Source organism: Etheostoma cragini, chromosome 5, assembly GCF_013103735.1.
Source record: "Etheostoma cragini isolate CJK2018 chromosome 5, CSU_Ecrag_1.0, whole genome shotgun sequence".
In the NCBI taxonomy this organism is placed as follows: Eukaryota; Metazoa; Chordata; class Actinopteri; order Perciformes; family Percidae; genus Etheostoma; species Etheostoma cragini.
The window spans coordinates 20,127,569-20,140,314 of NC_048411.1; the positions used below are offsets into that span (position 1 = coordinate 20,127,569).

Below are 12,746 nucleotides of genomic sequence, written 5' to 3' on the forward strand. Positions count from 1 at the left end.
CTGAGTCTGTTTATTCATGCATAATGTCTTTATTGGGCTGTGACACAAATTTCACTTCTTATATCCTAAAAGATGTAGTCCACAAAACAAATTCATAAATTCACACACTGATCTTGCTGATCTTGCTAAACCAGAAGGTATTAAAACTTTGTATTGCCGAGGGTTTAGTAGGATTATCCACAGAGAATGGGATTTACAGTCTGAAGTTCTTTTTGACCTCAATAATCACTGAAATCATTTCACATCCACTTCCTTAACTTGCTAGGACAACTTTGGACATTTGTCACAAGGATTTCTTTTTTTTTTCAACAGTACATTTGCAAAAGAGCTGAAAGTTGAAGCGGACATTTATAATCACAAAGTTTAGAAAGTTGATTAAAGAACTACTCATATAGACTTGTTACCCTGTAAGCATGCCAACAATACGTTCTTGTGACATACTGCATGTGGCTTTAGTTTGACCAAATAATGGTTTCTCATTTTGCTCGATTCAAGCTTAACTATTATCACACCCACGTTGATCTATGTTCAAACATGTCAACAGCTGTTGAGAGTAACCTCAGGTCACAAGAATATCAGGCACAGTTACTTCATGTTATTATGGGTAAAGGTCTCCTCTCCATGAATTTATAGTCAAGTAGTCACACTAATTTTAACATTAAATTGTTATAAATTGTATGATGACTGCTTAAACAAAATGCAGTCAACTTGGCAGAGATGACAAAGAACTACCAGTAATAGTGCATTCATGACTAGTTGCCACCACTAACCTCATCCCCTGATGCAAATCATGCCAGCCACACTCCAATCCAATCCATTTTATATATACAGCACAATTTTAACACACACAAGGGTTCCAATGGGCTGCACAAAAAGATGATTCAGAATAAATAAATAACACAATAAACTACTTCCTCTCATTTAGAAGTACCTATGCCCAAAATGAATGTGAGCATAACTGTTATACTTGGCTTCTTCCTTCCATTAGCCACAGTTTTCCAGACAGAGAGACTCTCACCTTCACAACCACATTCGGTTTACACGTCAGTTGAAGTATATGCACGTAATTAAAAAATTTGAAAGCATATTTCCATTAAGCTTAGCTTCAGTTTGGACACATTCATGCATCAGAAAGATAATAATAATGAAACATACAATGATATTTCAGTACAATTACCCTTTTATTACTTTAAGTACACTGTGGTGATAATACTTTACAGAAGGATGTTGAATACAGGACTTACTTGGGGTATTTTAACATTATTTACTGGTATATTTAAAGTAGAGGAAGACAAATGACTACATGTAACTGAGTATAGTTACTCAAGTTACTGTACTGAAGTACACATTTGAGTACTCTACTACATTTCAGAAGGAATATTGCAATTTGTACTTTACTACAATTAAAACCTGACAGTTTTTTTAGTTACCAGTTGCTGTACAGCTGAACCAGCCAACAGAATACACAGCTACACCTTAAGCGATAAGTTGATTTATCAATTATTTGATTGATAGAAATTGAACTGGCAACCCTGAACATTTTGTGCAGTAAATATTTTTGCATTGAGTACTTAACATTTTCCTTACATACTTGTACTACAGTAATATTTTCAATGCAGGACTCTAACTTTTATACAATGGGGTATAATTATTTTAAAGTAAGTAAAGGATCTAAATACCACATTCACCGCTGCTGTATTAACTGACACCCAACCAGCTTCGACAAGCATTGGATATTAGTTTGTGGTGAGACAGTGCTGCTCTCTAGTGACAACTTTTGAGAAGACCAGAAAAGATCATTAAAAAGTATCCAGCAGATGGCACCAGTACACTGTTTAAAGACTGTGGCAGCTTTTTTATTATGACGAAAACACAGAATTGTCATATGTACACAGCTCTCTCTCTCTCTCTCTCTCTCTCTCTCTCTCTCTCTCTCTCTCTCTCTCTCTCTCTCTCTCTCTCTCTCTCTCTCGCTCTCGCTTTCTCTCTCTCTTTCTCACGCACTCACGCTTGCAAACACACATGCGGACACACACGCACACAAACACACACAAAGAACACACACGAACACACACACACACAAACACACTTCCTATCTGTGCTGTTTCCCAATGCATGGTTGTCTAAACATTTAAATGACTTTTGGTATCATCTCACTTGTTCATCTATCCATCGCTAAAAACAGCCTGTTCCTCCTCCTTTCGTTTGATTGGCTTCCTCATCTCATATTCTACATTCAGCTCCTTCTCTGTCATTCAGTCAGGCTCCTTAATGAAAACAGACTCAAACCTTTACTTACACTCTGCGTCCACATTAAACTGGTGTCAGGGTCAAGCATATTACATTAGGCGGTGTCAGTGCCTCCCTTTGGTGTGTGTAATTGTGTTTGTGTGTGCTTGTGCCTGTACTGTATGTGAAAAAAGAAGATGTTAGGCATTTGCACAGACATCACACACAACAATACTTGCCATTCACAGCTGAAGATTGTGTTACTCAATTTCAACAATAAATCCCATTTCTGGCAGGTCCATCACGGCAAGAAAAACGCAGGCAATGAAAAAATGCTTTGAGAGATTTTATTGGATAAATTACAAATTGAATTTGGCGGTATGGCTCTGTTCCGAGGAGTGGGCAGCAGCAGCATTGGAGGAAGCTCACAGTTTAAGATTGGGAGAGCTACACTCAATTAAGAGAAACTCGCTATTATTTTTTGTCTGGGAGAATTATGATGTGGTGATGCAACACACACACGCACAGGTACACAAACACAAGCAGCCGTTGTCCTCATAACAGATGCAGTCAGGAAAAGTGACCAGTGTGACCATCTGGGAGAGCTCCATGTAATTGCTTGCAGATCACACACACTCTTACACTGTACCACTGAGGGCACTCACTGACATGATGTATTCCAACGAGTCCAGTGGAAGGGTCACAAGAATGTGAACAGATAGGAAATTAGATGAAAACGAACTCTATGTTTATTATTTCAGATTTATTTTCCAATCTTTGTTTTTATTGTGAAATACTGAGTCATTTTACCTCTTCAGGCCTCTAAAACCATCCACATTCTCAACCTGAGAAGAACAAATCTCTATTTGGTTGACATGCTGACAACTTGTGACAATGGGTTGCAAGGACACTTTACTTCAAAAGCCCAAAAACTTTTGGAACAGCTGTCTTTGTCCCCAACGGTAACATTTAAAATCTCAACTACATGCCTAACCCCAAACAGTATCAACACGTGAGCTAAACTGTATTCCAATTTTTAACAAAGTTGTACCCCATTTGCTGGCCAAAATGTACCTGGTTTCCAAACTCTAAATTTAACAGACAAACTCATCCTCACAACGATGCATGAGCATGCATGCACAAAAAAACAGGATGCGTAAGATTGCCAGTAAGTTAAAAAAAAAAATAGAAAGCATCCAGAGGGCACATTCTATGCTATAATTGATTTGAGCCTGAAACATAATGTGCACAGACTCCCACCACAACACTGCTGACCTGCAGTCATTTGGCACTTATTTGAGAAAACAGTCTTAAAGACTAATTTTCTTCACTTCTTCTTAGTTGTGTTAAATCTTCCTGTACCAAAAGACTTCAGGAGGTGTTTTGAATGGAAAAAGTTTTCTCAAAGAGTGGATGCCTTTTTACAGACTTGGTGCAGTGTGGATTTCAAGCAAGAATTACTGATCCTGGAGCCCAGATAGCTCAGTTGGTAGAGCGGGTGTCCATATAAAGAGGTTTACTCCTCAACACAGTGGGCCTGGGTTCAACTCTGACCTGCAGCCCTTTGCTACGTGTCTCGCTTCCCTTTCATGTCTTCAGCTGTGCTGTCGAAAAATGAAGGCTGAAAATGCCCAAAAAATAATCTTTAAAAAAAGAATTACTGATCCATGAAGGAATAATTTCCTCCTGATTTGTGTGTGTGTGTGTGTGTGTGTGTGTGTTTGCATACCACATGCTCTTACACAACAAGCACTTCAAAAGCGATGTGCTGTGCACTGAACGCTGTGTGCTGCTCAGTCTCCATAACCTTTGCATCAGTGACACACCCTTCTCCCCCAGAATGCATTTTCAGTGTGTCACTAAGCAAAGTTCACCCATGGAAACAGAGACACTTGATTGGAGTGCACTCGCCTGCTAAAAGCTTTATTCTCTTTGTCTTTATATTTAGAATGTGTAGTGTGAAGCGGAAAATGTACAAACCATTATTGGCTGCTGCTTCAGGTCACACAATCAGAGAGCAGTGCTCCCAATTGTAATTCCATTGGTGGCTAGCTGGGTTTCTCGCTCATTAAAGCAGCAATGCGTGGGGGACGCACTACAAAAACAAGTAAACACTACCTCCTACCTACACATCATTCATAAGATTGTGTGTGTCCATGTGTGGGATGGTGAATGTGTGTGTGTGTGTGTTGTTTGTGTGTGTTTATATCACAGAGGCCACGAACACCACAGGATAAACTCTGTCTTTCTGTGTCATTCATGGCTCAGTAAAACGGTAACATGACGTAGGTTTCACTTGATAATTGAACAATTGAGCACTTGATCTCAGGTGGGCAACACATCATGAGGTGTCCTGTGGATGCCTGTGCTTCTCAGGGGAGGAAGTGTTGCAGGGTGCAGAGGAATTTAAATGGAAGTCAAGTGACGTAAATGCATGAGTGCAGAAAAAAAGAGCTGTACATCCCTGCCCCGCAGCTCGTCCAATGAGCAGAGGTGGAAGTTAGCACAGTGCATTTACCGCGGTATAGCTGGGCATGAAGAGACTTTTACTGGATCATATTTCATGAGGAAATTATTCACTTTCACTGCAATGTTTATTTGATGGTTGCAATGATTGCTTTACACCTAGGAGTGAGTCCTTCTTTAAGGTTTTCTAGCCATCTTTATTAAGGACACGGATGAGAAAACACAGATCACAGCAGCATGTACACAAATCTTAACTCTGCCTCAAAACAGTAGTTGTATTTTAGCCTTTACACCCTCAAACATCGGTCTTACCTTTGAACTTACCTAACCAAAAATCAGAGAGCAGGTTTATGACCAGGTTGAGAAACTAAAACTTGAGTATCGGTGCCCTTTGGTAATTACTTGACCTCCAGCTGCTGCAGTGAAAACGTTTATTTGCTTCAAAAGACTGCAGGTGTTGGAGGTTTCATTGATACTGGTGTAAAGAACCCAGTCTAAAGGTCACACAGGGCTTTTATCATTGAAGCACATTGATCAGCCAAATGTGCTGTTCCACATATTGAAGGGGATGATGATGACGTTTACCTTGCATGTAATGTATCTAACACTTTTAACTTAAGAGACTTACAATTGCTATATATGTACGAGGCCACACACCTCTTGAGCAACTAGTGGTTTGCTCGGTGACACATTGGTTGATGTACCGTAGTGGAAATCGAGCCCAGATCTCCCACAAAGGAACCTGTCATATCCACTGCACCATCACCCCATGGTGACGAAGCTGCAGTTGCAGGTGAGGATGGTGATGATGATGATGATGATGATGACTGAATAGCTTTGTTCAGTGCCCTGGAATGAAACTAATGTTTACTGCAAAGCAGATGGTAGCAGCTCAGCACTCTCAGTTGGCCATCTCAGCGTCCTGTGGAGTTAATTAAACGAAGCAGTGCCACCCAACAAGCCATGTCTAATACAGAGGCTTGCATACGTTTACACACTTTTTCTAAAGTTGATTAAAAAGAGGAACAAAAAAAATCTTTTGGAAATTGATCTTAATGCCTTATTGATTAATGCCTTAATTCAAAACTTTTAGGAAAAAACAACATTTCGAGGAAACCAATTTTCTTTGTGAACAAACAATGTATTGTAAATAAATAATTCTTCTTCCTTAATATACAGGGGACATACATAAGTAGACACACCCCCCATGTTAAATTCCCATTGAGGCAGGCACATTTTTATTTTTAAAAGCCAATTACTTCATGGATCCAGGATACTATGCATCCTGACAAAGTTCCCTTGGCCTTTGGAATTAAAATAATCCCCCATCATCACATACCCTTCACCATACCTTGAGATTGGCATGGTGTTATTTCAGGTAGCTTAATGCTGGTTTGATTTGCAGTGAGAGATGATTTTATAGAAAGTTCCCCATACCTATCTCTAGGTAAGGTGAAGGGTATGTGATTATGACGGGGGGTTATTTTGATTCCAAAGGCCAAGGGAACTTTTCAGGATGCAAAGTATTCTGGATCCATGAAATAACTGGCCTTCAAAAATAAAAATCTGCCTGCTTCCATGGAAATTTAACGCAGAGGTCTGTATAATTATGCCCGCTGTATTTTAAGGAAGAACATTTATTTATTTACAGTATATTGTTCATTCACAAAGAAAATTGGTGTTCTTAAAAGGTTGGATTTTCCTATTGTTTTAATTAAAGCATTAAGAGCAATTTCCAAAAGATGTTTTTTTATTTCTCTTTTAATCAACTTTAGAATGGGTGTGTAAACTAATGCAAGCCACTGTATGACTACTTTGGTGGAGTCAACAGTTGTTTCCCAAATTGAAGCCCGGGGAACCACAGGGGTCCCCGACAAACAGGATAATAATCTCTAATTCATTTTCACTATAATTCCACCCATAAGTAATACAATGACATAATGTATGATTAAATTGGTCGTGGGTTCCATACACGTTCTGTAATAAAACATCCTAAAACAAAAATCCTATCAGATGGGGGACCCTGGGACAAGATGTTATTGAATGGCTGTCCGTGGTCTAATTTGGGTCCGTTTAGAGGTCCTACATGTTAAAAAAAAGTTTGGGAACCACTGAGCTATACATATTGTGTGAAAGAGGGAAAGAGGGAGGGAGGGGGATACAGGGAGAGAGAAAGTAAGGAACCCATGACGCCCACAGCTCCATAATGACATCACCGGGTCTAAAAAGAAGAGGGAGATGGGAGGCACCTCATTAGATTTCCGTCGTAAGGTCCCGTTCAGAAGTAAGGATGCTGCTGCGCCTCTGTGAGGAAGCCTGTGATGTGTGCCAGTGGAACAGCTGTATCTTCGCATCCCGGTGAACTTCTGAAGAGACAGAAGCACCAAGGACCCAGAAACAGCTCCTGAGACTCACAGACTCAAGCTGCTCTCCAGGGATCCTTTCGCTACCGAAAGATCAACGCGTTTTGACTTCACATGTTTCTTCATGCGCAAAACTAGAGAGCTTGAGGTTAACTTTGAGCTTTCTGTTGTTCGATTGGAAAAGCTGCCATCAGGAAGGCTAGCTTTTCATTAGTGAATCACTGTAAATTTTGCATTGTAACTTTATTTCACTTTATCTAACCAAGTCAGTATTCGCTGTTCAGACGAGACTGTCAGTCTCCTAACGAGGACGCACGGAGATCTCAGAGGAGTCGAGCTTATTTACTCTCATTCGATCTCGTTCATTCAATGTCGCTTCGCTGTAAATGACCCCAAATTACCTTATTATAACTGTAATCTTCTAATCCTTGAGACAGTAATTAACCCACTGAGAAAAAAACAACCAAACTTCGTGCGTAAAAGAAGTTTGGGTTTTTAGGGCAGATCAATCAGCGTTTGCGTTAGTTTTTTTTTCGGGTGGGAGGAAATCTGTTCTACCAAGTGGCAAATCTTTTTAATTGAAAACAGTGATCTGTGTCTTACTGCCGCATTGCCCAGCACTGTTTTGTATGCTTAAAATGGACTTGGAAGAGATCCCGTGGAGGATGCAAGGGAGCACTCGTTTGGAAGAAACACAGGGACACAACGAGAGAAACTGAGGTAAATACACAAATTATAATGTATTATGATCAAATATAACATTTCAATTGTAAACACCGTATTATTGTGCACAGTCAATGTATGATAATCTTATGACACAATCATTTAAACAATTAATGGTCTCGGAAATACATTTTATCCAGTGACCAAACATATGTTTTGTCAAAAAAGACTCCTGGAAGGCTAACCCCAGCATGGCCTCGGTTCTGGACAACGGCTGCTCCGTGGAGCTGAGCGCCTGGAACGTGAGCAGCGCCGGAGCCTCCGTGCCCTGCAACCAGAGCATCCTGAAGCTCGCCCCTTACTCCCCTGAGGCCACGGCGGCCTTCGCCACCGCTATAACCTTGATGGTCCTCTTTACCATCGTGGGGAACATTATGGTCATCATCGCTGTCCTGACCAGCCGGTCTCTCCGAGGACCGCAGAATCTGTTTTTAGTGTCACTGGCTGCTGCAGACATTCTAGTGGCCACACTCATCATCCCCTTTTCTCTGGCCAATGAACTGCTTGGCTACTGGTACTTCAAATCTCTGTGGTGTGAGATCTACCTGGCGCTGGATGTGCTGTTTTGCACCTCCTCCATTGTGCACCTGTGCGCCATCTCACTGGACCGCTTCCTGTCAATTTCCAGGGTCACTTACGGGCGTCAGCGGACTCCCAAACGCATCAAAGCCGCTATTGTGGTGGTGTGGCTCATCTCTGCCGTCATCTCTTTCCCTCCCCTGCTCTCACTGAACAAAAGCGAAGGGGGGGATGAGGGGAGTGAGAGGGGACCTCAGTGCAGGCTGAATGATGAACGCTGGTACATCCTTTACTCCACCATCGGCTCCTTCTTTGCTCCATGCCTCATCATGATTCTGGTCAACATAAGAATCTACCAAATTGCCAAACAGAGAACACGCTGTCCACCAGGAGAGCCCAGGAAGGATGGGATCGGCTCTGCTACACCAAGTCAGCCTTCACGACATGTCCAAGCCAACGGGAAGGATGATGAAGAAAGCACACCCCCTTCATCAAACAAAACATCCACTGTCAGACCCCCAACCCTCGCCATCACTCCTTCTCCTTCCCCAGGAGAGACTCAAACATCCCAGAATCCCACATCCAATAATCATCTGCAACCTCCGTCCCCTTCTCTAGCCATCACCCCTGTTACAACCTCCCTAGATACTTCTCCTTATGGCCCCACAACTCCCTCCTCTGTGTCTCAGTCTGCCCCTGCCAAGACTAAAGAGAAGGGGAAGAAGGGCAAGCGGCAGGGAGGGAAAAAGGCTGACAATAACAATGGTGACAGCTCAAGCACAGACAGCGATATGGAGCACAGCCACGGAGGAGGCCGAGGCAGCACCAGCATGCCAGGATCACCTGCAGGAGGGGGGGTCCACTCTCCAGCCTCAGTCAAGCGTTACCGGGATATGATCGCCACTTCGAAGGGGGCTCGGTTGGTGCCAGGGAGGAGGTCAAAAACAGAGAACAACCCTGGAGCGGCGAGGCGTAAAGCAATGGTTAACAGAGAGAAGCGTTTCACATTTGTTCTGGCGGTGGTAATCGGTGTCTTTGTGGTGTGCTGGTTCCCGTTCTTCTTCTCCTACTCCCTGCAGGCAGTGTGTCCGGAGACATGTGCCATCCCTGGTCCACTCTTTACGTTTTTCTTTTGGATCGGTTATTGCAACTCCTCTCTCAACCCAGTCATCTACACCATTTTCAACAAAGACTTCAGAAAGGCCTTCAAAAAGATAGTGTGCAGTAGCGCCAAGGGTACTTTCTTTTAGCATATACATCCCCTGTATAGGACATGGATTCAAAAAAACATGTTAAAACCAATCATTTCCATTTCCGAACACTCAAAGGGCTGTCTAAAACAACTGTTGAACTGAGAGACACTCTTTTACAGCCACAGTGTGCCAAACAGGCAACTCTGACTGTGGGTTGCAGCTTTTCACCAGATACACACATACATTCAGGGTGTGGGATAAAATCAGGACATGGAATAGAGTCAGCACTCAATGCTTGACTGCTTTACACTTCAGTATTGCTGATACAATTTTGATCACATTTTTTTTATCTCCTGATCACGTTAAATTATGGATAATGCTGGGGCACAGGGGGGTGCAGAAGGAATGAAGAAATGTAGGCTATACACTCTTTATAAACCTGACAGAGGGAAGCAGGAGAACAGTTGAGAATGAACTCCTAAATAAGAATACAGACAGTTTAATGTAAAGTGTATAACATTTTGTAGTTATTAAATTCGATAGGATTAATGGGGAAAGAAAACAAGTATTAATAAGAAAAGTGACCTTAGGTTTCTATGAGCCTATGGCCATTTATTTATGGGTACAGAGCACAAGGAGCACACAAGCGTAGTAGTTATGTCTTACATCTGCAGTCCTAATTTGCCCAACTGCAGGGCAAACATGTGTTCCCCGATTTTTATCTAAAACCCGCAGCAGCAGCAACAGCAACAACAACAACAACAAGAAAAGGTTTCTGACGATTTCAAATGTGATGGCACAGACAAGGGAAACCTTTAACATTGAACTTGAGGGCTTTTATAAGGAAATCCTGCATATCAGACACCTTGCTTGTGGCTTGGCGTGGGTCATAATGGACAATCAGGTTCTTTGTAAGGAAGCTCATGGCTTTCACCTTTTATGAAATACAGAATATGTTTCAGTTTGGGGGATTTTGGACTTAAAAGAAAACAACAAAATGTTATTGAGATGTAAAAATAAGACAATGTGATCATCCTCATTTTCTTATCTTAACTTAACCTGGACTTTCACACCAACGGACTGGATTGAGCAATCCTTTTAAATAACATGTGGCAAAATTTGAGGAACCATCAAAACTGTTTTTAGCCTCTTGAATTTTTTCAAATGTTATTCACAGTATCTAACAGGAGGTGCATCCACTGAAGACTGAAAAAAACTAGATTATTATTATTCAACGTTATTTTCCACAACCCTGATTAAGAGGGTAGACATTTACATTGACTGTAAAGGACACATAAACAATGCAATTATGGATTTGTAATGTTTTCCCTAATTACGCCTACATGGGTCATTCTGAGAACCATTTGGTTGAGTCACTCTTTACCAACGCCTCTGGCACGTTGTCACCTGCATTGGACTTCAGCATGACACATTTGGTTTATAGCTGAGAGACAAGAGCATGAATGGTAATTCTCACCATGAGACTGAAGCTCTGTCAGCTTCCTTGAAAAGAACAGAACATGTGTCTTTAAATGTGAAAGGCCAGCCCAGTGGAACAGCACACAGGCTTATTGACTCAATGGGACAAGGGCTGTCAGCAGCAACACTTCAACTTACTAATTGTCTAATACTGCTGACCTGTATGTGTGTGTGTGTGTGTGTGAGTGAGTGTGTATGTGCGTGTACACGCGCAAGTTGACTTTAATGCTTTTCTGTAAAGAGTGTCAGTGCCTCCTCTGGCTGCTATGTACTGCACATATACTGTAATGTTGATATGAATAGAGAGAAACCAGATGTCCTGGTGGAGGCATCACTTTGTGAATGTTTCTACTTGATGGACAGATCAGTAGTATATTGCTACATTGAGTTGAGTCTTATTGAACTGAAAGTCAGTGTTTATCAGTACACGGCTATTTAGTGAACACCCTCTAGGGACCAACGAGCCTTATAGGACACCAGCTTGATTCAGTGATATCTGGCTCTGTGTTGCTTTAATGAAGCATTTCTTTATATTTGGTGTATGTGACTGGAGGAAAAGATTGAAAACACTGTAATTATTTATTTCAAACTATTGTGTTTTCTGTCTGTTACCTATTTATTGTTCAGTTAGGCCATTATGCTTTTATTCTGAAAATCAAGCAACGTGGAACTGATATCAAAGAGCGAGATCACTGTACATATTTTTAATATCTTTAATAAGAGCTGAATTGATTTGTGCCGTCAAGCTCTTGCTTTGTGGAGATTGAGCTATATTTGAGTTTGGGATGTATTTGTGTTGAATTGAAGGAACATAAACTTTGAGTTATGTTCATAATGCAGAATCTACAATGTAACATATGTCATTGTTTCATCATGTTATCATACAGCAAAATGTTCAATCCAAAATACAAGCACATTCGTGGATGTACATTTTTCAAGCATACTGTATCAGGAAAATCTCTCTTCAGAACTGTTGATAAACTTTTCCTGAAAAAGTAATCAAACATGAAAATGTTACTAGCACCCATAGCCTGTTTCAGTTGGATGATTTGCAGGCTTTTTGCAAGATGCAATCCATACCACACAGAGATGTTTAGAGATTCAAATAACTGATTAAACAAAATGGTTGTATTGAGTGTTGAGCAAGAGCTCTGTGCTCTTAAATATCAATTCCCTGGTGTCATCTGAAACTGTTATTTCCTCCCCGGAAATACAAACAGCTATAGCAACGCAGTGTTTAACAAAGATTCAACAGAGGCTGTTTCCAACAAATAGAGTTGCAATGTTGCTCAAATCCCCCAACCGTGGGTTTATGTGGTGAGACTGCTGCTTTGTTTATTTTAAAAAGTATGAATTATGGCTAAAAGGTGACAGATGTAGTAATCTGTCTCTTGATCACCATCCTCTCCCTGAAACCGCCTGTCCTGTCTCTTCTTCTACTGTGTTTGGGCCAAACTGCATGGTCCGAGCTTTACAATCTTCTATCTGCCATCTGTCATCTTCCCTCTCCAGTTTGGAAATAAAGCTACTTGAAAAAGCATGAGTCATTCCCCGGTTTGTCTGTTGTATTTTCACATGATACAACATCAGCAATGAGGGCAAAGATGAAAAAAAAAAAAAAAAAGATGATTTCACAAAAGAAAATTGCCAATACATTGTTTTACAAATAAGATAGTTTTTTCATAAAATGTTTTTGTAGCATTTATGTTAAACTGAAGAGCAATCTAAAATAATGTTCAGCCATTATTAAACAGCCCTTACACGTCAGGAAATA

General features: G+C 41.0%; 1 protein-coding gene across 2 annotated transcripts; it reads left to right on the top strand.

Annotated features, from left to right (window-relative positions):
* Positions 1-6,933: 6,933 nt before the first annotated feature.
* adra2b (adrenoceptor alpha 2B) lies at positions 6,934-12,509 on the top strand. 2 transcript variants are annotated; one of them, XM_034871078.1, is made up of 3 exons: positions 6,934-7,206; positions 7,677-7,778; positions 7,922-12,509. In XM_034871078.1, exon 3 carries the CDS (start codon positions 7,973-7,975, stop codon positions 9,548-9,550), a length of 1,578 nt encoding a protein of 525 aa, XP_034726969.1. In that variant the 5' UTR covers positions 6,934-7,206; positions 7,677-7,778; positions 7,922-7,972; the 3' UTR covers positions 9,551-12,509. The 2 variants fall into 2 exon arrangements, with proteins under 2 accessions (XP_034726969.1, XP_034726968.1); XM_034871077.1 differs by having other exon boundaries at positions 6,934-7,778; positions 7,950-12,509.
* Positions 12,510-12,746: the final 237 nt, after the last annotated feature.